This window comes from Dendrobium catenatum, unplaced genomic scaffold (assembly GCF_001605985.2).
Source record: "Dendrobium catenatum unplaced genomic scaffold, ASM160598v2 fragScaff_scaffold_80, whole genome shotgun sequence".
In the NCBI taxonomy this organism is placed as follows: domain Eukaryota; kingdom Viridiplantae; phylum Streptophyta; class Magnoliopsida; order Asparagales; family Orchidaceae; genus Dendrobium; species Dendrobium catenatum.
Genome location: NW_021318542.1, coordinates 1,365,610 through 1,390,505, shown reverse-complemented (window position 1 = coordinate 1,390,505; position 24,896 = coordinate 1,365,610). Strand labels below are relative to the sequence as shown.

The window sequence follows — 24,896 nt, the reverse complement described above, 5'->3', positions numbered from 1 at the left end:
CCTATGCCAAGTGTTTTAATTTCTCATTAAATGGGCTGTCTTGAATAGGTTTTATTGTCAGTTTTGGTGGCACATTTAATTGAGCAATTTATTATCATTTTTCCATTTTTCTCCTATATAATGTGGTTGATTTCCTTTGTGAAAGGGAGAGATCTGATGAATTTTTGGAATGTGAAACCTGAGGGTTTTTCTGATCTTGCGAGCTATCTTCTTCTTATACCGACCCTCTACTAATTCATCTCGGACTTCTATCTACTTCTTCTCTCCATGATTTTTATTCCACCAGTATCCTTCTTTTCGAAACTTTTATAAGTTGTAAGGAGTTGTTGTGTCCTGTTTTATTAAAAGTTGAAATGTTGTTGTGTCCTATTTTATTGTTGTGTTTGTTTATGTGATATTGAAATGAAGCGTTTTAGTTTGCATTCATAGTATTCTCCTACTTGGCTTAAGAACTTAGGGTACATCAATTTGGTATCAGAGCCCTACTTTGCATCAATTTGGTATCAGAATCTTAGTTCGCATTAATTTGGTATCAGAGAACCTATGTTGCATCAATTTAGTATCAGAGCCTTAGATTGAAGGTCAAATCAGAGATTGTTTGCATCAATAGTGTATTCATTAGAAAGCATATAAAAAGTTATTATTACTCCTGCATGAATCAAGCATGATGTGCATGAAGATATTCCTTGAAGCTTATTGATGACTATGACAATTACAAGTGTATAATTGGCGTAAACATGAGATATGTGGAATTCAAACAAGACAATAAGAATGGTATAGTATCATGTCAAAGTTCAAGCAAGCTAGTGGCACTAACTTAAAAAATTTTAGCATAATTTGACTCGAAATTGAATTGAACTTGACTATTTTTTTAGTATAGAAAGCTCAAAATTATGAATGCATGACTCACATGATATCATTTTCATTTCAACTTGAATCCAATCTAGCTCCAAATGACTCAAAATTAAACCACACAAAAATATGTTAATATTGAATTTCTCACATGATATTTAAACCTACGTGAGGCTTCTTCTTCAATAGTTTTCATTGCTAATTGAATCTTCTTTAATTATATTTGATAAAATCTGAATTTTCTTTGACTACTTCAAATTTTAATAATGTGCATGACTTTCACAATTTTTAATTTTAGTAGTTAATTTCTAATAAAAGACCACAGCCCTTTTGTGTAAATTAAATTCCTTATTTTTCTAGTTTTCATCAAAGGCAGCCCACAATAATTTTGGACTAATAGCTTGTTTTCAAGAAATTCTATGTGTGTTTGAAGCATTATTTTCTGCATCAAATATAAGATCAGTAATACAAATCTTGGACTCCAAGACATCCTACATCATTGTCTTTGATCTCCCCCTTCTCGTTTCTAATCCTTTCATATTAATTCTATATTCCCTTCTCCATTCGCTTAAATATTACTAAGGCTTTACTGAAATATATAGAATCTTAAAAAACCACTTAAAATTTCTTCTTAAAGGCAAACAATATTATTATAATATCATTTAAAATTAAAAGAAGAAAATTGCAAGCATAATTTAAAAGGGAACAACCAGGAACTTATTTTATGTTATCATCAAGAGCACTTCACTCTTACCTTGGGGGATGCTCCTAGGTCTGCTTCATCCTTAGTAGAAGCATCAATAACTGAGGGAACATGGATAAGAGCTTTCTCTGCTGCAGAATGCCAAAAACAAAGGTTGGATTAAAAAATGGAGTATATGCAATGATTAAGGGTATAACATTTAGGTTTCAACCAAAATTATTCAAAAAGAATCATGTGATCAGTAAAGTGTATTTTCTATGTGATTAATAGATTTAGCATTAAATAAATATATATAAAGATCTAGGTGTTCAACATGTAAATATAAAAGAATTTTGTAGCGTGTATGTAAATACCCCTATATTCAATGGTAGAACTTTATTTAAACCTATGATATGTTGTTGCGATAAAAAAAACCTAATACCTCTGTAACCTATCTAACAACAAGAATCATGTGTTCAAATTTTCTGAATTGAAATTAAGAAATCCAAACAAATCATAAGTGTGTGACATATCTATTTGCCACAAGCTAAATCTAAAGTCAAATCCCTAAACCCTCTAACCTTGGCAGCATGCAAAATAATCAGCTTCTCCCTCTAAATAGGGGCGGATCCAACCTTAATTTTCAGGGGGGGGCAAAAAGTATAGAGTTTTTTTTTTTTTTTGGTCTTGAAGTCGGTCAACCCCTATTTATTCATATCCTTGATCATTGTACATTTCACAGATATGTTGGGGGTCCAAAAGGGCCAGCACCCCCTGACGGGAACAAATTTTGGTTGTAAGGATATTTTTAGATTTTCTTTACTATTTACCTTTGTATTTGGTTCATCATTTAATTATGCTGGGTGCAATTGCCTAAAGATCATAGTATTTTAAAACTTTTAGGGGGGTCAATTGCCTAAAAATCCATATAATAAAGACTAAAAAGTAAATGGAGTGGGATAAATTACTTAAATAATCATATAATATATATATTTTTTTTTTCATGGGGGCAATTGCCCCCGCTCAGAATAGGGTGGATCCGCCTATGCCTCTAAACGACCAAAAAGTCTTTTTCTTTTGCAGTGAAAGCCTTTTTCTTGCACAATAACAATACAGCTATAACATTTAAGTTTGCACAAACTGTTGGATAATCATGCACTCTACAGGGGTATATAAATGTAGGTCAGCAGCAACACCGCCCTTACACTTCCGACGGGGTTTGGTGCCAAGGATCTATTTCATTAGTTTCAATTTTCAAAACATATGCCATGTCTTCTTGGGAGGATTAAACGATTATAACGTAAATGTCATTCAGTTGCGTTTTTCGATGCTTTAAACCTAGACTCATGTGAAACCTTAAATAATAACAAAATACAAATACGAATCTATAGCAATAAATTACTTTCCACATGTCTTCCAGCTAAGTAACAACTGAAAGAAGAATGGATGGAAACTAGGGCAAAATAATGGCCGAAAGGGGTAAGCGAACGGAATTATACCCGAGAAAATGCCATGGGAGGCACCGAATCGCTGAAAACTATTGTCCACTGTCGGTAGCTCTTCCTCAAGGCTATGGGGAAGAGACATCTGGGGAATGGATGCTCGAAGGATTTCCCGCGATCACAAAAGCGAAATGGAATGATAGGCGGGAAGATTAAGGCGGGGCGTATCAACGGGTTGGATTTGGGTTTAACCGGAATTGACCTGGACCAAAATGGATTAATCCTAATCCGATCTGATTTTACAAATGGGTTAGGATTTTCAACCTGGGCCCCACCTAGCGGTTTACTGAGTTGACTCGACCTGACCCGCGAAAAACTCGGATACGGGTTGTGAACGCGCTTGATGCAAGTTTGGCGCCAAGGCTACAACTAGTTCAAGCGCTTCGACTAGATGTGGGAGGCTACATGAGTTTGACCGCTATTGCGCTGCGCATGTGCGATTTGAGCGAGAGTATGAGATAGCCGGGACTGTGGTCAGCCGGTTGTCGATTACCCGGTCACTCGGCCCGTACGAATTAGGCGAGAGCTGCGGGACAGCATATAGCTAGATTAATGGTGCAGGGACTGGAGGGTGACTGCGCACATACGTACATAAGCGTCATGCGCGGTGCAAAATTGTGAAGCGTGGCGAGTTGGCTTCCTCTGTATGCTAATTGTGATATTATAGGTTTGTAAATATTCTTGGCTTACTTTCATGCAAGAAATAACTTTATTATTGATATTTGGTTCATTTGATACAAGTACTGCGTTTGATTCTCGTGATGGTGCGCTGTCCCAATATATGAAGGATATGTCTTTCCTCATGCTATCCCTCAATTGGATCCTCCCAGCGGTAACATTTCATCTCTAGCGAGATAATCACTATAATATTACTCTCAATTATTTTAAGATAGAATGAAATTATGCAACTATTATTCATTATTATCATGTGAGGAAACTCAGTACAATATTTACGGTAGAATAAATAGTCTTATGAGGGACATTTTGTTGCCATCTGAATTTATCATCAACATATTACAACAAATCAATCCATGAATAATTGAACAAATCGGCTGATATATCCACACAGGAATTTCACATCTACAAGCAACAAACAGATCTGTTGCCGACAGGCCCGACAACGTGCAGAACAATTATTTGCAGAAGAATTATTATTCCCTACCATCAATAATGCCCGTATTGTACAATGCTCCGGCAACAACAAAATTGTGCGCAGAGATTTGTCGCAAATTTAGCCAATGAAATGGCAATCAAACGTCCTTCTCAGACAATAGTGGCTCAGTGTAAGAGTTGGCTTCCTCCCCTTGCTTCCAAAGACTCTGCAGAAAACTTAATTGCTTCCTGGGTGTTTGGTCTGAGTTATTACGCACCAATCCATGCAGCTTTTGCACACGTTGAAGACAGACTTGTACAGCATCATGAACTCTCACAAAGCACCATTCTTTACCAAGAATGTCAAGAAGACCAGATTTGAAAAGAGAGAGGTGAACTTCTCTGTTAGGGTTAGCTATTATAATCTGCAGATTAAACAAAAATAAAAGGCTAGGATCCTTCAACAATGCTGTAATCTTAAAAATTTTAAATTTATTTTGAGATGAATGCGATATATATATATATATATAAAAGCAACTAAGCTAAGTTAACCTGGATGCCACGTGATTTGTACTCTTGATGTAACTCCTTGAGCGCTTGAATGGCGCTTGAATCTACATATGTAACAGCTGCAACAAATAAAATCAATTAGCTAATCGTTCAGATCCACCTGGCATGAATTAGAAGGATTCATAGAAACTTTTATTGAAAGCAATTTCTTGAATTCATTATTTGATTATTATTGTTCAAAAAAAAGTTGGGAACGACTAACGATGATGACAAAGAGGTGTAATAACTCACGTGACATCTCAATGATGACAAAATGAATTCTTTCAACATCCGGGCCTCTCTTGATGCTTCCCGATATATCAACTTCATACTCACGCAGCCTAAAGATAGATTGGATTAGTAATATAGAAACCAAAAGTTGGAAATAAGATTTAGGATTTGTTTTGGACGGCTCTCTTTCTACTTTTTGAAGCAGTTTTCTAAAACAAAAATTAAAATTTTTATACTAGAAAACTGTTTTAAGAAGCACAAAGAAAGCCGTCCCAAACGAAGTCTTAGGCTTAGTTTGGGATGGCTTTTTTACTGCTTCTTAAAGCAGCTTTTTTATACAAAAATTATAATTTTTGTGCTAGAAAGCTGCTTTAAGAAGCAGTAAAAATGTTGTCCCAAACAAAATCTTAATGGAAACCTTGTATTAAGATTAATTCTCACCTTTCCTTGATATAACTTGTGTTTGCAAAATAGATGGGTGCATCTACTCGGACGACCACTATACCATTATATGTATATGCTTCAGGATACTGCAAAATATTTCTGTAAACTGTTGTTCCAGGAAGTCGCCCTAATACAGCTGCACAATTCATCCTAAATTAGCTGCTAGCTGAATATGAAGAGTGACAATTCTGAATGATGATATTAAGGGCAGAAATGCATTCATCCGAAAGGATCAGACAATTTACAGAAGCGAATGAGAAATCAAGTACTCTCAAATTATCTGTTAATGAGGAATATTCCGATTTAGCATATTACGAACCACAGGGAAGAAATTGAATTTTAAAAAGAGGCTTAAATTTTTTTTTTTTGAAACCGATTTAAGCAAAAACATGTTTTGATTCATTCCAGCACATGCAAGAAATTATGACTAGATCATCATATAATTAAAATAATAAATAAAATCATTATATCATGCGTACTCGTGGAGTTATATCAGTACTGAATAGCAGCAGAAACTTGTTTAGCACAGTATATGACAGGATAACCTTTTCAAAGATAATCAATAAGAGTTCACCAATTGAAGGACAAAATGTTTTTTTTAAGAGGAAGATAATGGGAATGTAGGCATGGCAAACGGTTGATAACTGGAGAAATTATTCCGTGCGGAGTTCGGACGGGAATAACCGTCCGGACTGTGAGCGTACACACTGTGTACAAATAGTTGATAAACACTGTGTACAAATTTGTACACAGTGTGTACACTCGTACGTCTGGACGGTTCTTCCCGTCTGAACTCTGCACGGAATAATTTCTCCGATAATTGAGTCATCTAAATGAATATGCTAAAGATGAGTCTACCAGCTGCTAATATACTTGTTGAGGTGATCCATTCGAATCATTAAACTCACCCACATGTGGATTTGCCGACTCATGGATGACAAATGCAAGAGAGAAGGCCACCTACAAAAAATAAAGCCTCGATCATAAGAACTAGATATGGCCCACTAAGCAACAACATATGGATTAAAATTTTAAAAGTAATTTTCATAATTAAAAACATGAGAAAACATGCAATCTTTTTATAAGAGTCTAGACGGGTTAAATTTCAAATAGAATAGTTAGAAAAAGTTAATATTGTTGGACATCTGCATATAAATTTTCATTGTCTAAAATAGCTAAATCTAGAAAGTACAAAATCTGCATTGATTCTTTTCATTATGTATTTATTCTTTCTTTAAATTTCTCCAAATCTAAAAATCTTAAATGTGTAGGGATTAATTGAAGAATTAATCCTATTTCTTTAAAAGATAAAAATATGTCTCGTATATTTTATTTAACATAAGGTGCTCAGGCACAAGACTAATTACAAATTTTAAACCCACATAAAGAGCAAAAGAATTCCTTCAAGCCACATGCTACTATCTTAGAAACCAAAGAATATAATGTTTGAGCTAAAGCTTTTGGCAAAGATCAAATCCTTTTTAACATAGATTATTTCAATGCATAAATATGCAATATTATTGTAAACTTGAATAAGAAAAAGAAAGGAATCATCTTCCCATATATTATTAAAGCAAATTTGCTTCTTCCACTGCATCTTAGAAGGATAATCTACTCCATTTTCATTTTCTTTCCTCAATATTATTAGCTTGTATTCCTGATCTTTTACAACCTTCATTGTTCAATCCTAGAGATCCTTTTCAACCCTCATTACTTATCTCCAATATTCTATATCGCTGAATCCTAAAATGTCATTCAACCTTATTAGTTTGTTGATCATCTATCTTTTCAACTTTGATTGCTTCCCTTTCTCTATTTAAAATATTAGAAGTATCTAAAATTGAATCAAGGAAGATTCTATGATTATGCCTAGGCTTTGAATTATCATGCAGACAAAACGCGATGGGAACTACATGTGCCACACCACTGTTGAACAGATATGGGAAGTTGGCCGGTAACATGCTCCAAGATATAAGATGCTACTTCAATAAAGATTACGACTAGAATCTCAACAACTAAGCACAGGAAAACTGTTCAAACTCTGCTATATTTTTGCATGTTATATCCCCTGTAGAACTCAAATAAAATTCATTTTTCATTTCAAAGAAACCACACAAGATATGAGCTTAAACTAACATGTTAATATCCACGAACTGACAAGAAATCACATGCTAAATACTAACAAATCCATGAAATTCAAGAACATATTAGAGTGGCGTGCAAAAGCAATAATAATATCTAATAAATTTTGAATGCTTACTCCAACAAGGACTCCGATCTCAATACCGAACATTAAAGTAGTGAAGCAAGTGACAATCCATAGAAAGAAGTCTCTCTTATCCACACGCCACAAGAAAAAGGCTTCTTTATGCTCCACCTAAGAAAATGTCAAAGAATAAAATGAAACATTAGAACCATAAAGGACTATAGGCATAATCTATTTTACCATATGTTATGAGTAATCAAATTGAAGACAACTACAATAAATTTTGCACAAATTGTACACTGGATGAGCGACCCTTGATGAAACAAAGAAATAAAAAGAAATGTCATAAAGAAGTGAAATAATCAGATGAAGCAAGCAAGGTATTTTTGGTTACAAAAGAAAGGGAGCAATGCCACCAAGTAGGGCATATGCTACTTACAATACAATCACGAACAAAGATCAAATTAGTACACTAAGAAAAATATATAACTTCAAATGGTAGACTGCAACATGCAGAATATGCTGATGAGAAAACAGGGACTAACTTGTGTGTTCTTACCAGGCCCATCACAGCAGATACCACAATTGCAGCCAGCACGCACTGAAACAGATTCATGCAAATCTATTTTAAGCATAAAAATTCACCACTTTAAGTTAAAAGATAAGAAAGTAGAATGCCGAAGAAGAAACCAGAAATTATGTACATAAAAAAGTTGATCGACTTTTACTTTGTGATCTAATTCACTGATTGTTGAAATCCAAGAAAAATGCTTCTAAATAATAAGAGAAAAAAAGAAAAATGCTAGAAGTAAGGAAACAGAAAGAGAAGTATGGATGGAAGTATTTTGGGAATAGAAAAATAATAAATTCACCTGGCTGTCATATTGATATCAACGTTCATCTCGTTAAATTACCTAAGATACTAAATTCTAGAAGAGCAATTCAAATATCTTCCTCTCCCATGTTAGAAATCTCTTACAGGATGAGGTGGGAATAGAAGTTGCAGTACGTCAAGAAAGGAATTCTTGGTGGATAGGTAACAAAAAGTAATTAAAAAGTGAATTTTCATTGCACTATAACCTCATTTTTCATACCCCACCTCCTAATAATTTGAAGTAAAAAATCATTATTAAAAAGATACAATTTATCGAGGGTTCAGTTGCCATTTAACTTAAAAAAGGCAGCCATACCTGAGGTATATCTCTAAACAAAGGAGTCATAAACAATAGAGCACATCCCATAATAATTCCCATTGTAATTCCAGATAATCCAGTTTTAGCCCCACTCTCATGATTTACAGCTGATCTAGAAAACGAACCTGCATTCAATTTTGGAAACATAAATCTTAGTGATGAGCTAAGAGTTCTCAGCAACGAACAAATAAAAACTTTCAATCTAACAAGAATTGCTGGGGCTCTAGGCTTTCATACCAGTTGTCGGGTACGAATAGAAAAATGAGCCACAAATGTTTGCCACACCTAGACCAAATAGCTGTAAAATGCAGAGTAATAAACGTATGAAAAATCTACATCCACAGCATATGAATTCAAAACAAAGCTCCAACGTCGCATGTAATTAACTGTAATATGATATGATCAATTCTCTAAGAAACTACCTTCAAAGCTAGCTTCTATGAATCCCAAAGTGAGATCATCAAAACATTTTAAGTAATATTTTGAAGGCGAAGCTTTATGTTTTGAAGTTTTCTCTTTAAACATTGAAGGTTATTCTTGTCGATTTGCATAATGTATCAAAACCCTGTGCTTTATCAGTTTAAGGTTTATGAACTTATGGCTTCCTTACCGAAGCATATTTTATGAATATTATAAATTAAAAAAAAAAAAACATCTGTTATTATATTTTCTTCCTGTGCATTTTTTTAAGGTGAATTTACTGTTCCTGGCATATTTTTTTATTTTTTTTACAACAACAACAACATCAAGCCTTTATCACACTATGTGGGGTCGGCTACATAAATCATTTTTCTCCATTGCGTCCTATTAAGAGTAAAATTCTCATTTAAATCTAATAAAGAAAGTTCATTTCTAATATTTTCTAGCCAAGCCTTTTTTAGATCTACCTCTACCTCTCTTAACATAAATCAAATATAATACATCTACTTTCCTAACCGGGTAATTGGAAGGCAGCCGTTTTATGTGACCAAACCATCTAAGACAACTCTCTCTAATCTTATCTTCCACTGGAGCTACTCCAACCTTTCACGTATATGCTCATTTTGTATCCTTTCTCTAACAGTAAACCCACTCATCCACCTAAGCATCCTCATCTCTGCAACACTTAACTTAATATTATGCTTCTCTTTTAATGGCCAACATTTTGCACCATAAAGCATTGCAGGTCTTACCACCATCTAATAGAATTTAAAGTTTGAGGGGACCTTTCTATCACACAACAAGCCCAATACATTCATCCACTTCAACCATTCAACTAGAATTCTATTAATAATATCCCCATTTACTTCACCATCACTCTGAACAATAAACCCAAGATATCTAAAACATGTAGTCATATTAATGACTTGATCGCCCAAAGTCACATTCCCCCCACTATATCTATTATTACTAAAAGTTCAATTTTATTTCTACTCAAACGAATGTCTTTATACTCTAAAGTTGACATCCATAATTCAATTTTACCTTCAAGTCCCTCTCTAGTCTTACAACAAAAAGAATATCATCAACAAAAAACATACAACAGGGTACAACCTCTAACAAATTTCCAGTGAAAACATCCATGACTAAAGCAAAAAGATATGGGCTTAAGGCTGATCCTTGATATAATCCAACTGAAATTGGAAAATACTTTTTCAAATAACCTTGTGTTTGAACACAAGTAACAACTCCTGCATACATATCATTAATGACTTGAATATAAGCATTATTAACTCGTTTCTTCTCTAGAACTCTCCATAGCACTTCTCTTGAAACTTCATTATATGCATTCTCTAAATTAATAAATATCATATGCAAATCCTCCTTATTCTCTCTATACTTATCCATCAAACCTCTCAATAAATGTATAACTTCCATAGTAGACATACTCGACATGAATCCAAATTAATTTTGAGAAACATTAGTATCACGCCACAACCTATGCTCCATAACTCTAGTAAAAATCCTTAATTTAAAAAAAGTTTGGTTTTTGAACTAGAACAATCAATAATTATTTTAGGAGTCATTATAAATTCAAATCACAATCCATCTTTGTCAGAACATATATAGTGTAATACTTTAATTACCCTAATTTTTTATATTTTTTAGCACTAGTGAAATTTCTTAAAAAATTGACACATGTCGGTACAAGTAGGATTTTTTTGACTGTTAGATATTTGTTTTGCAAATTGATTTCAGAAGAATATTCTGGATATGATTAGCTAATTTATGAATATTTTTTTAGTAAATTTTGAATTCCTAGATTTGAAGATTTAAAAGATTTTTAGATTAAATTAATATTTTAATATTAAATAATTAGAATAATTATTTAATATACTATCAATCCCACTAACTTAATTATATTAAATGGCATTAAAATTTTCATTAGCCATTTCCATTTTTGGGCACCAAAGAACTGCTTGGGGAAATTAGAGAAGAAAGAGAGGAGAGAGAAGAGTAAAATACGATTTTGAACAACTTTGACTTGTTTTCATCCATCGGCCCAGTTTGAAAACTTGTTCGTCTCGAGGCAAGTTACAACACGCTTATCTCAATTTTAAAAAATACATAAATTTTATCAAAAAATTTTATTAAAATTTTGTTTATGTTAACAAAAAACGGGGATAAAACTACACATTTGCACTGGTAAAACTTTCACAACATATTTATTTATATATTATAGAGATTAAGATTGCACATTTTAAATATTTTCTGAAAATTTTACAACAGAGGTTTTGAAATTTGTGGGATTTTTATTGAATAGAAAATTATATGGACACTAAAAAATAGTGTTATAGTACGATAAAAGTCTGAAAATATTATTTTACACAATCCCTGGTAAGTTGGTTATTAGACTGCATTTCTTAGTATAGTGATGTATTAGACAACATATAACTACTTTTAATTATTCAGCAAAATTTAATAAAATAATTTAAAATTTTAAATTTGGTTTGTATAGCTTACTGTGATTTTACTTCTTATTTTTTTGGATCGAGAAAGGAGAAAGAGACTGTTGATTAGTGGTTCATTATCAAATCAGAGTTTACATGTATTTCTCTTTTGATTTTTATATAGTCATGACTAGTTTATTATTCAGTTCAGTTCTGCAGATCATGTACTGTAGTGTATATATGTTTTGATGCATGAAAGAAATCTTATTGATAAGTTTATTTTCAATATGTGGATGTTTATTAGCTCTATAATCTGTAATTTCTATAAACAATTACTGAAAGAGAATTAGAAAAATTCAAAAACTAAATCTTGGAATTAGCCTATCATAGCTCAACATGAAAGGACTTGTCATGGTCGGGTTGGGTTGTGACAACTCTTTCACATAGTTTTAAAGTATGACACATAAACTTCATTCCTCTATAATTCACACAATCTTGTGCATCACCTTTATTCTTAAAAATAAGAATCAACACACTTATTCTCCACTCATCTAGCATCTTTTTAATCTTTAAAATAATATTAAAAAGTTTAGTAAGCTAAGAAATTCCTTCATCCCTAAGCATTTCCACACTTCTATTGGAATATCATTAGGTCCAACAAGTTTTTCACACTTCATTTTCTTAGCACCCTCCAATACAAAGGATAGTCATCGATTCCGCAAAAACCGCCTGTCGATGCAGATAAGCTAGAGGTTATTCACATAACCGACAAGAAGTCGGCGACCATGGAGGAGGTACAGAGATCTCCCAATAAGTCTAAAAACTCTACCAAAAGATATCTCTAACTTCGGTTTTACTAGTGCGTTGAAAAAAACAAAAATCTTTATTTTCATTTAGGGTGCTAAGGTCACAAAATTCAATCACATTCTCATAATCTTCATTGAAAAATTTAGCAAAATATCTTATCCCCCTTTATTGAATATTCTCTTCTAATAAAAATATTTTTTGATCTTCATCCTTAATACATTTCACTTGAACTAAATCCTTGCTACTCCTATCTCTTTGTTTGGCTAACTTATACATATATCTTTCATCCTCCTTAATATCAACTCTATTATATAAATCATTAAACGCTAAAATCTTTGCATCACATATTATTTTCTTAGACTACATACGGGTCTCTTTATATATTTTCCAATAATAAAAATTTTTATATTTAAACCAATTTTTATAACAAATCTTCTTATTTTTTAACTTTTTTACACATTTTGATTCCATTACCAAATATGTTTACTATTATGAACTTTTCTCTTTGATACTCCAAGCACATCTTTTGCAACATTCTTAATATAACTATCTACTTTTTTTCACATAATATTAGCTTCCTCATATATAGACAATCTTAAGATCTGGAATCTTACTCTTAAAAATACTTTTGCTAATATTTTTTAAAATCCTCCATCTAATCATAAACAACATTTTACTTTATTTTTTATTTTTTTCTCTTTATCTTAACGTCCAAAACTAATAAGCAATTTTGGGTACATAAACTTTCACTCATAATAACTTTACAATATTTGCAATAGAAACAATCTATTTTTCTTATATAAAAATAATCAATTTGAGTTTTACTATATCCATTCTTAAAAATGATGATATACTCAATAATTTTTTTTAATAAGGTATTAGCAATTACAAAATCATAATCAAAAGAAATCAAACATGGACTTACCACCTGTATTATTCGCTCCAAAATCATAGCCACCATGAATGCTTTTAAAATCATTTACCTCTCTACCAACATGTCCATTTAAATCTCCTCCAATAAAAATTATTTCTTTCATAGATATCTTTTATATTAATTCTTTTAAGTCATTCTAAAATTTTTATTTTGAACACATCTAAATCTACTTGAAGAGCATAAAAACTTATAATATTAATAATCTTAACATCAACAACAATTTTTAAAGTTATAATTCTATCTTCAATTCTATTATTTTTTATAATATTATCCTTCAAACTCTTATTTTTAATCACACCTACATCATTTCTAATATGACTTCTACCAAAATACCATAGTTTAAATCCAATACTATCAAGCATTAGCCTTCTCTCCAACCCATTTAGTTTCCTGAATGCATAAAATATTTATCTTCATATGAATCATAATATATATTAATTACATTAATTTGACTCTAAGGGAACATATATTTTAAGAACTTATATTCCAAAATATTTTTATTTTTATTTTTGAATGAATTTATTTATTTATTTTTCTATTGAGATTGATTGCATATTTTTACTCTTTGGTCATTTAGAGTTTGAATGAATTCTTGAGAGATTTACATGCATAATATAATATTATCATGTATGCATATCTAACACCTGAAATTTCCCATTTTACCTAACACCTAAATCTATTTAAGACATCAAATATACTACTTTATGCTGCCATACTGAAGTTTAAATAAAATTGCAATCACTATTATGCTCATCTTCATGCAGTTGCATATAACCTAGAATAACAAAATTTTCCAAAAAACAATTTCAAACGATAATAACAAGTCCAATGACAAAACAATAAATAGTCAAGCATATTAAGTGAAAAAAAATGGTTCTATAAGATGAAGTAGCATTCGATAGACAACACTTGTCTTACAACACATTTTGCTTGGAATGCAGTCTATATTACGCTTTGAATGAACATTCTAAATCAGTACATGTGCACTGATGATTAGATAAAGCACCACGAGAAGAGAGAATACATAGTAATGGATCATTATCATAAAGCGCATTAATTAATAACACACTCAACTTTGAACAACAAATTAGCTCATAAATTATCCATATCTTTATCTACATATGAATCCCTTGGTCCATAAGAGTTTAAGGAATTACTTCTTGATTTGAGTCCAATTCATAGCCATGCTTTGCTGCTAGTGCTTTAGCAATTCCCACAGATTCCTAAAATTGAAAAGAAGTGACAATAGTAAGGAGATTAAATAAAGGGTTGATCTGATGAGATAAATCAAGAAGCCAAGGCATTTTATACCATGATGGCCACACCGGTAATGAGAACTGCTGTTGAGATTAAAGATTTTGCATGCTGGAATTCTCTTGGAACAGAAAATTTTGGCAGTCCCTGGGGTACATCACCAACCTAGGAAAACCAATAAATCCATGAGTCATTTATGAGAAACTGGACTCAAAATTACAAAAATGCATCACTGCCACGTAGACCTGCATATGATAAATCTCCTTAATTTTCTCAAATATAGTTGATTTGCAGTATAAGATAAGGTGGATAAGGTAAACAATTTATGGAATAATTTTTGGCTTAGTTTTCTTGTTTCTCTCCACTTAACTATTTCTCTCCTCTCTCCAAGGTTGCCCCCTCTCATATTGGAATTTTAAATGGTAACTTTACAATTATATCCCTCCACAATTCATGCTCACCACCGAATTGGTTAAGAATTACTTCATTTATATCTGCAAATATTTATCAAGCTTATATTAAAACTAACTTCAGGTGCCTGAATTTGGTCTACCTATAGCCATTATTTTATATTTTATATATATGTCCAATACAATATTTTTGAACTTGATGTTAGCAATAATTTTATACTTGATACTGTAATTTTTCTTTGCGTGAAGTTGAACAAATGGGTAATTGCATAAAAACAACATCTCTCGACTCTTAGGTCATTCCCACGCCATTACGACTGCAAAGCATAATGTTAATCTCACCAACGAAATTGAAGATGGATGAAAGATTTTCACAAAAGATGTCCCCAGTAAGACTGCTGTTAAAGGGCCAGCCGCTCTAAGCATCCTTAAATTCTTCTTTGTTTTTCCCTGCGCCATTTCAAGAAATCTATTAAGCTCAACTGTTTGTGAATTTTAACTAAGTTCATAGATATCTTAATACAAATTCTTACCAACTCCTTCATCAAAAGAAGGATGCCAAGAATGAAAGATCCCATGACAAAAGGAGGCCATTTGAACTAAAGAAAGAAACTGTCATGTGGAATTAGTAAAAATTGATGACATCTTTAAAACTAACTGAACACATGGAAAATGAAATAAATACTATTATTATCAAACACTCAGTAAGCATATAAAAACAACTGATACACATCTCAAGTTATTTGTTAGGTAATAGAAAGATGAACTGAGTAATTCATAGAAAAAACCAACAAGTTGAAAGCTACCCGTCCTTTTTTTTACAATGCACTTTTCCACCAACACTTGAATTACCATAATACTCTACCTGAACCCCAAAAACACACGTCTGATTTAGTAAACATGTGTTCAAAGAGGCCAAGAAGAGCCCACCTAGTTTCACCATATGAGACAAGAAAAATTCCTAAACTTGTGTCATAAAGGAGTCGGCAAATCTCCTAGAGCTGATAATGGCAATTTACATATAGTTAAGTAACCAATAGTTCATAAATATAGTTATCGAAGTTTATTGATTCCTACCATAAATTCCAAATTTTCGTATGTTTTGAACTAAATATGCAAGAAACCAATCTAGGTTTAATGCAATGAGATATTGATGCAACCAAAATTAAATATTGCAAAGAATCGGATCTTCCTTTCTTAAAACATAAATATAAACGCAAGATCACAACTTAAAAGGCACTTTTGATAGATCAACACTAAACATGACACATTGACGCAACTACACCCTTCAACTTACAAAATGTTCGAGAGGAAAGATATAGATGGGGCGGGAACCGTGAATAGAGAAGAAGAGATAGAAGACCGAGACAAAATAATTGAGGGGAAGGAAAAAGGAGGCTAGCTCGCAAGCTAGAGAAAACCCGCATGTTTTACATTCCACAAATTATCACTCAAAAACTTCTTTTTCCAACAGAAAAAACAGCGAGTATATATAGGAAAATAAAGGATAAGAGTAATTAATGGAGGACATTAAGGCATCACACATTTAACCAATAGGAACTCCTTAAAAAAATAGAAAACAGGGACCGAAAGGACAAAAACAGCGGCCAGGGGAGGGGTACCCGAAATTTTGCCTACATCAGATATTTTTTCCTCAAACAATATGCAACAGTGAGCTTACCCTCAATGATCAGCTTAAAGGCTTCATACTTCTCGTGATACCATAAATGCAAGTTTATCAGTTCATTACTATTTCCAGTCCGATATTCCATTATTACTACTAAAATGATACACAGTCCCATCATACAATATCAATGATTTCAGTGTGTACTTCAACTCAATTTTGATTGATTAATTATAAACAAAGTTCAAGTGATCCAAACTCCTTTGGTTCAGGAAAGAATTATCAAAGAAATTGAGTCATAGTATTTCAATAAGTCTAACACAAGGCGTCAACAAGCTTATTTCAGTATCATGAAAATCAATAGCTTCATAGATTTTCTAGGGGAAAAGAACTGCCATACATGCTTGGTAGCCCCAAAGAGTACCAAGATTCCTTCATATGAAGTCAGCATGGGAAGTGTGCTATACTTCTTGATCTACGTCAAGAAGTGAGGCACCTTTAGAGTAGGTGTAAACTTCCAAGAAGAAACTAGAAGAGAAAAAAATAGAAGAAATTAGAAATTTTCATTTCATATATTTTCTTACAATAGGAGATGTATTTATAATACTTTGATAGATCAAATTTACAACATAGAACCGGTCTACCTAAAACAAACTAATAAAAAAAATAAACTAGTGTTTATTTTATATGTTGACACATTTGTCAATTATGTTGAGAAAAATATGTTTTTGGTTGTCCCACCATGTTTGTAGTCCATGTTTCGCATCTCAATTGTACGATTTTCGGATCCAATACAATATGGTAAAGTATAACCCTCCATCAACATGAAAAAAAATCTTGTCCTCAAGGTTTAGAGAAGGAAAATACAAAAAGAGGGCTGCAAAATTTTCTCATGTGGTATCATACGGAACTTTACTGTCCATTGCAATAGAACTTGACTCTGAAGTTGTAAAAAGGTAGAAGGAGAAAAAAAATAAGGAGAAATTCATACTGACCGTCATGAATAATTTGATGTATAACAAAGTGCTTCCCATATTAACTTACATCTCATTAGAGCAATACTTTTAAAGCTGAAACAATCATTGTAAAACCAATTAGCAGAGTATTTGCCTCCCCTCCCGCCCCCCAACCCACAACCAATAGCCAATGACAAGGCTTGTACAGGCAATCAAGTGATCATATGGCTCATAGGAGATAAAATCTTATCAAACATTGTCGCTCTTTCTAAAACTTTATGTTTAATTCAACAAAAGTATGTTTTCTTAAATCTTTATGCTAAGGGAAATGATTTCTGATTAATTAATATAACCTCTCAAGCATATTTTGAACCCCACTGAATTAGCTGTGGATCACAACAAACTTATTAGATCAAGAATAATAATTTGAGCTGCTCCCCTTTCCGAATAAAATTCTTTCATTATCAATATATCATAGTGTCCAGTATCAATAAGTAAAGTTTACTTGGCTTTATCTTTCCTAAAAAACTTTCAGCATTTTTATATACAAGTTGGTGGTGTAAATAAAATTTATATGATAAAAAAGGCCTAAAATTTATCCTTCATCTTAGTCGCATTGTTATTTCACTATCATTTTAGCACAGCATTTGGTAACCTTAAAACCAGAGAATGGTAGTTTTGGAGAAAGTTCTAAGAGCAGACATATAGTATAATTTTTTTGTCGAGAAATTAGAAGTATATGCATACGTTACTAGAATCTGGAAATGGAAAAAATACCCAATATTATCTCTAAAGACCTAAGCTAACAATTACAGGTTGACCTATGATGGATAGCTTCAATTTTTAATCTTAGTCAAGTATCCAGGCCCAAATCAAGTATGGATACCTGGAAAGGATTTCAAACCTTCTGGTGCAGCTTCCTTTAAGACGCAACATTTTTGTTTTAGCAGGCTTCCAAAGTTTCATGGCTCACATCATAACTATGCACTTCAGAAAATGATTAGTTAAAGAACCACGGAAGAAAATTAAATTAAAAAAAAATATGCACCCACAAAAATTGTAGATGTAACTGATAATATCCAGAAGGAAAACTAAGAAATGATTTATAAAATGGGAAAATTATCATTCTAGAGTTTTTCCGTAATTGCCAATTAATCTATAGCATTATTTTGACCTGCAAATGAAGTTTATTGCTCACTTGTTTCACAAGTAACGCAAAACACCATAACCAAATATGACTAAATAAAAGTTAATGTTTTCAAGTTAAAAACCTTGTAAAAAAATTACATAAGCATATTAAGAAACATTATGCAATTAAATTATCACCAGGATCTGAGTCATACATCACTAGCTCCAGCAATTATGCTGCGAATAAGAGGAACAATTTTGCTGCTTCTTTCTATGTTGTACCCTAAGAAGTACTTGGCTTGAGATAGTGCAATCACAATGGCTGAGGCAGTAGTGAAGCCAGATATTACAGAATGGCTGATAAAACGAATCAGCCATCCAAGCCTGAAGATATATTGCAATTGCTTAGAAAAACCATATCAAAGAATACATCTAAAAATCACATTAAATTAAATGTGGTTGATCTGAAAATTCCATCAACCTTTGCATCATATGGTACAAAAATAACAGTCGAAAACTTGTTCATGAGGATAACATTTGTGTAACAAGATTTAAAATCTACAATATAATGGTTCTGCATTCAGGTTCCCATAATTATGAAAGTTGTAAATCATTAAAAGTAAACAGAAGTAGCATGTGCAACATTGTTAAGCATCCTGATATCAAGAACTGCAGAGTAAGCTCACTCAACATAGAAGAGAAAAAGTTACATGTATAAGCACCATTAACATTTTGGAGGGATTGCATTCAATAAATTTATTTGATTTACATCTGGCGGTTCCTCGTCATGATAACTCTATGATTACTCTAGGCCGACACTTTGATAGCATACAAAATACAATTGCAGCCAGACAGTTATAACTAATACTCGAATCGATAAGCCATGTTAAAAAAAAAAAAAAAAAACAATGACATTTAATCATTCCTAAACAATCGTAAACCATTACAACAGGTAAAATCTGTGAAGTAGATCAACAGCTGATTTAATAATAATTTGACAAAAAATCCAACCAAAGAGAGCTCAAAGCCATTTCTGCACACAATATTTAATAAGACGTCATATTAAGTTCTTAAAATAAAAAATTTGACACCTATAATGTAGGACTTGATAGAAAGGATCGAGTACCTAAATAATCCCATGAGACATTCCAGCACACCAACCATGAAGGCCAATAGGATTGCAAGTTCTGTGTATAGCTTGTCAGAAGAATCTACTATTTTGCTCAGGACATTGGAGACCAAAAGTGACACTAAAGCCACCGGACCAATCGCAAGTTGTCGTGATGAACCAAATATTGAATAGACAAAGATTGGAACAAAGCTAGAATCTGTTGGCAATAATACTCATCAGCATTAAAACATGAAAAAAATTCACGCAACAACGCATCATCACACTTAAACTAAAAAAGAGCGCACTTCAAGAGCACCACTCACAAAGTCCATAAATTGGATGAAGCCCTGCTAACTTCGCATATGACATTGCCTGACATTTCTCACAAGAAAAAAAATATTAATGAACTTAATTACCAAAATTTAAAAAAAAAAACGCTAGATCTATCAATATAACTTGAGTAATGCATCCAGAACTAAGAATCTCGGATGAGAAAAAGGATTTAGTTCAATTGTCATCAACAAAGATAAATGTGAGATATATACTATTAGATTTGAATTAAGAATCATGACATAAAGTTGGTGCAATTTTGCTTACATGCCTGGTTTCTTCCATCATACTTTTCTGTGCAAATTATCATCAATTTTATCCAAGTAGTTCAGATTACATTTTGGAATCCTCACCATATTTTTTTGTTTAGAGCAAGACTTTGTGTAAATGTTTTTCAAACGATTTCCTACCACATAACTAACAAACCAGGATACTCATTATCATCATCATTAACTTTATCTTAACTATTTCAGAGTCAACTATCTTAATCCATATTTTCCACTGCTTACAATTAAGTGTTGCCTAAAATATAAAAATCTTGTTGGGATGAGATGATGAGGAGTAAAACACCACAATGACGAAACAAGCAAGAAAGTAAAAGCAGCGGAAAAGTAAAGGACACCAGGATTTAACGTGGAAAAATTCAAAATAGGAAAAAAATTACGAAGCCACACCACACCAAGAAATCCACTGTGAAAATTGGGAGAAATAAGTACAAATATTTCTTCTCTCTCACCCTCTACTTGCTTCTCTTCTCATATGCACCATTTTCACACTTGTCATAATTGAAAATACAAGAGAAAGCCAAGTAAAATAACTCCAAGGGACACAACCCTTCAGAAAATAAGAAAGAAAACCGTCCAATCTATCTCGCAGCGCTGTAGCGCCAATTTAGGGCGCTGCAGCGCTCAGGCCTATGTCTTGCACCGCTGCGGCGCTCTACTCTTTGTCGTTCAGCGCTGCGGCACTCGGGAACATAGCGCTAGGGCCCTCGGGTAATAAAGCACAGAGGCATTGCAAGGAAAAAATTTTTTACGTAAACCCCTCGCACCCCCAATAAACACGACAAACTTTGAGATCCGAGATAACAGAACTACCAAATTGATCAACACAACCACATTCCATACATAACAAATCTATGCTTCACAAATCACATTAAACAACTTCTACTAACATTACTTTAGGTTTACCAGTATTTCTTTTCTAATTCTTCAACATAAATTTTATCTGGTTGTTTAATAATTCATTTTCTATCCTCCTCTTTGCACTTGTGCATATTAAAACCACCTTAATCTATATTCTATACAACAACAATATCAAGCCTTTGTCCCACTACGTGGGGTTGGCTATATGAATTCTTTTATCCATTGTGTCCTGTGATTAATCTATATTATATCTTAAATAATATTACTCTAATTATCCCGTTAATTTAATCATTCATTAATTTAATCATTTTAAAAGTTGTATGGCTATAAGTAAAATTCAACTCAAGCAGGATTTAATAGATCCTATAAATTCAAATTTAGTAATCTTGAGAGGATCATTGTTTAAAATTGCGGAATATGAGGCTCGCCTTGAGGACCGCCTTTGCACAATTCCAGTGAAAAATGCCTCGAGGTTTACGCCTCGAGTTTCTTTTATGAGGCACGCCTTGAGGCTCGCCTCGCCTCACTGACATGAGGCTTACGCCTAACCTGAACAAATCACACTTCGTGCACCCCCAAGTTGTAGCAATTTCCTCTCAACCTCCAGCCCGTCGCCTTCGCCACAGCCACCACCATCATAACCATCGTCAAGGATCACTTGAAAGCCACACACCCCACCACCTCTAAAATTTTTGGAGTATTAATCTCATCTTTATATTATTAAAATACATTTATGAAAGAGTAAGATGCCTGCAATAAATGAAGAAGAAGCATATTGGGAGGCATTGGACTCCACAGGACAAGACAGTGGAGAAATCAATTTGTTATAATGACGACTCAAATAAATATCCTCTTAGTAATGACAATACATATGATTTTCTAATTGTTGCCAACTTTACAGCCTTTTTTAGAAATTAAATATAGATAAGTAGAGAGCCAAGAAATAAAGAATTTAAAGTTGAACTTAATGTTATATGATACCTTTATGCATATTCTATATTTAATAATTTTTTGCTCATATAATATTTGTATTTCAATTATATTTCATGCAATTCATCACTAAGCACTTTGTGTCTAGTGCAATTTTTTATTTCATATGTCATTGTGTTACTTCATAGTTCAATAGAAAGATAATTTATCATCTTTTAACATATTATTTAGGTATTCTATAAAAATTTATTTTTAAGATTTATTTGTAATTAACGAAATATTTTATTTTGAGGGTTACGCATCGAAACACCTTGACGCCTCGCCTCATGAACAAAAAATACCTCAATACCTATTTGCGCAATTTTAAACATTGGAGAGGATCAAAACTTACAAACTAATTTAGAATGACAATTGTAAAATCTTCATAAATCCTGATAATTTGTTTGCCTATTTGTTTCAAGAATTATGATTTGTGAGAGGGAAATATACTTAAATCTAATGAATGGCACATTTTAAAAAATTCTGGATTTAGCCAAAGCTAGGATTTAAATGGGATTTATCAAAATGGTAGAATGTAAAATGCCCAAAATTCTATTTTACAAGTTTTTAGAACCCTTGCCCTATTTCCATCTTTAACCAGGATGCTCATCCTATAATGCCCGACCAACAGAATCCCAGCCTTAATGAATCAAAGAAAGAAAATATTTGGAAATTAAAACGCGTGCATGGAAACTAGGTATAAATCTAGAAAAGGAATTTCACAATAATTTCTTCAAGTACATCAGCTTTTACCGCTTAAATGAATATGAAAAGAATAGAAGGGATTTAAGAGAACTCCGCACCTGAGGAACAAGCATGATTCCGACGGTGACCCCTGCCATAAGATCGGCCTGGAGAAACTCCCTCCAGTTATAGGTCCGAATCCACCGAGTGCAGGGAAGAAAGAGCTCCATCCATTCCAACGACGACATCTCCCGGAGCCTTGAAACCCACCGGCTGAGGAAAGGTGCCGACGGCCGCCGAAAGGACGACAACGATGGATGTAACAGCGGCAATACCTTCACCGGCCGTTCTCCAGAGGCATCCGAAACAGCATCGACGATGCTTGACGTTGCGTAGGAGATCTCCATCAAGGGCTGCGACAGATAGAAGCGAAGCGTCCTGCACCGTGACGGCGGTGGGCCGCCTAAGTTCAAGCTCCCTTCGCCGCCGGAGGAAAAGAAGAAAAGAAAGTTCGACACCGACGAAGAGACCCAAGAAATCGACCTGAAGCAGAGAGCCAATCGATTAGTTAAATTAAGTTACGTCTCAAGATACGGCCGCTTCCAGTTGTTTTGTTTTTTGTCTCACCAGCGCATGCATGTGGATGCAATGGCTGACCAGTTGCGTTCCGTCTTTGAAAGGTGCAGAGTGACGTATAAAGTTTAAAATGTTTTGTTGAAATATGCAGCGAGCTGCAATTTTTAATTTAACTTCAAAATAAAAATAAAGAATGCATATAAAAAAATCAACAAATTTGGAGACTATTTGCTTAATATAAATTATTTGAATCATAAACTCAAAGTATACTAGAAGTGTATAATTTAACTTGGAGATGAAATCAACAACAACATCAAATCTTTATCCCACAATATAAGAATTTTTTTTGAATATCATGAAAGTTTATGTATTAGAACTAAGAATTTATAAATTATTACGAGTTTGTAAACATTGAAAAAAATAGAAATGGATTAATGAAAGGTCTTAAAATAGATGAACTCGAATGTTTCAAGGTGAATTTGCCCATCAAACTCGATTATAATAGGCCTTCCCTTCAAGTGCTTCTATTATCAATGCATGAGTGTATCATTTGATCATCTTCTTGTATCATGTCAACTTGAGCAACCCTAGCTCATATTTGTCGATGAATAAATCGTCTTTAAAGAACGAGATTTCGATAAGATAGTACTTGAATAGTGATCCATCATCATATTATTATTATTATTATTATTATTATTATTATTTGAAGTTTGATAAATGTTTAGCTCAAATAAGAGCTCAATGGGTGAAAGATCAATAAAGGTTCCATGGTTAAGCCTTGTCCTCTAGATTGGAATTTGAACCAAGATAATCAATGTTATATTCAAGTTTGATTTGCTCCCAAAAGAGGGTCAACAATATTGTTAGAGGTCAAGGTTTAACAAATTATTTTCAATCACCTATGACTTGGGTTAAACCTAAGGGATTTTGGTGTCACCAAGTTCTACGATGTCAAATACCACCCTAAATGTGATTTAAACAAAGCTAGAGCTCAATGTGATTTAGTGTCCCCTAACATGACTATGTTAAGGTCCATTAAAGTCAAAATATCCAACATACATTAAGGTTTGTACATGTCGAGTCTATTAAGGAATTATAATCATATATAGGAGATCACGTAAAGGCTCAAAGCCTAAAGGATATGAGGGTTCCTTGAAATTTTTAAGGTCAGTCAAGGATTGATGAGCAACTAAGCTAGGATAAGATTGCCTAACATGAGCTAGATGGGGTGGTTTGGTGGGTACAAATCTAAGTAAGCCACATAGGTCCTAAGCAAATTTTGATCATTCTAAGAAGACTCACGTCAATTGAGACTTTCATCTTTAGGGGCTAACTAAATGCCATTTT

At 33.0% G+C, this 24,896-nt stretch overlaps 1 protein-coding gene across 2 annotated transcripts; it reads right to left on the bottom strand.

The window, feature by feature from the left end:
* Positions 1 to 3,939: 3,939 nt before the first annotated feature.
* On the bottom strand, positions 3,940 to 23,667 carry LOC110104446 (probable sulfate transporter 4.2). Of its 2 annotated transcripts, none has more exons than XM_020833558.2 (18): positions 23,601 to 23,667; positions 23,093 to 23,516; positions 20,169 to 20,217; positions 19,861 to 20,062; positions 18,950 to 19,118; positions 15,560 to 15,625; positions 15,369 to 15,476; positions 14,674 to 14,781; positions 14,520 to 14,585; positions 8,989 to 9,049; positions 8,749 to 8,876; positions 8,118 to 8,180; positions 7,613 to 7,729; positions 6,261 to 6,312; positions 5,350 to 5,488; positions 4,930 to 5,018; positions 4,681 to 4,757; positions 3,940 to 4,553 (listed from the first exon to the last, which is right to left on the bottom strand). In XM_020833558.2, exons 1-18 carry the CDS (start codon positions 23,606 to 23,608, stop codon positions 4,287 to 4,289), a joined length of 2,193 nt encoding a protein of 730 aa, XP_020689217.1. In that variant the 5' UTR covers positions 23,609 to 23,667; the 3' UTR covers positions 3,940 to 4,286. The 2 variants fall into 2 exon arrangements, with proteins under 2 accessions (XP_020689217.1, XP_020689218.1); XM_020833559.2 differs by having other exon boundaries at positions 8,118 to 8,159.
* Between the last annotated feature and the right edge of the window lie 1,229 nt (positions 23,668 to 24,896).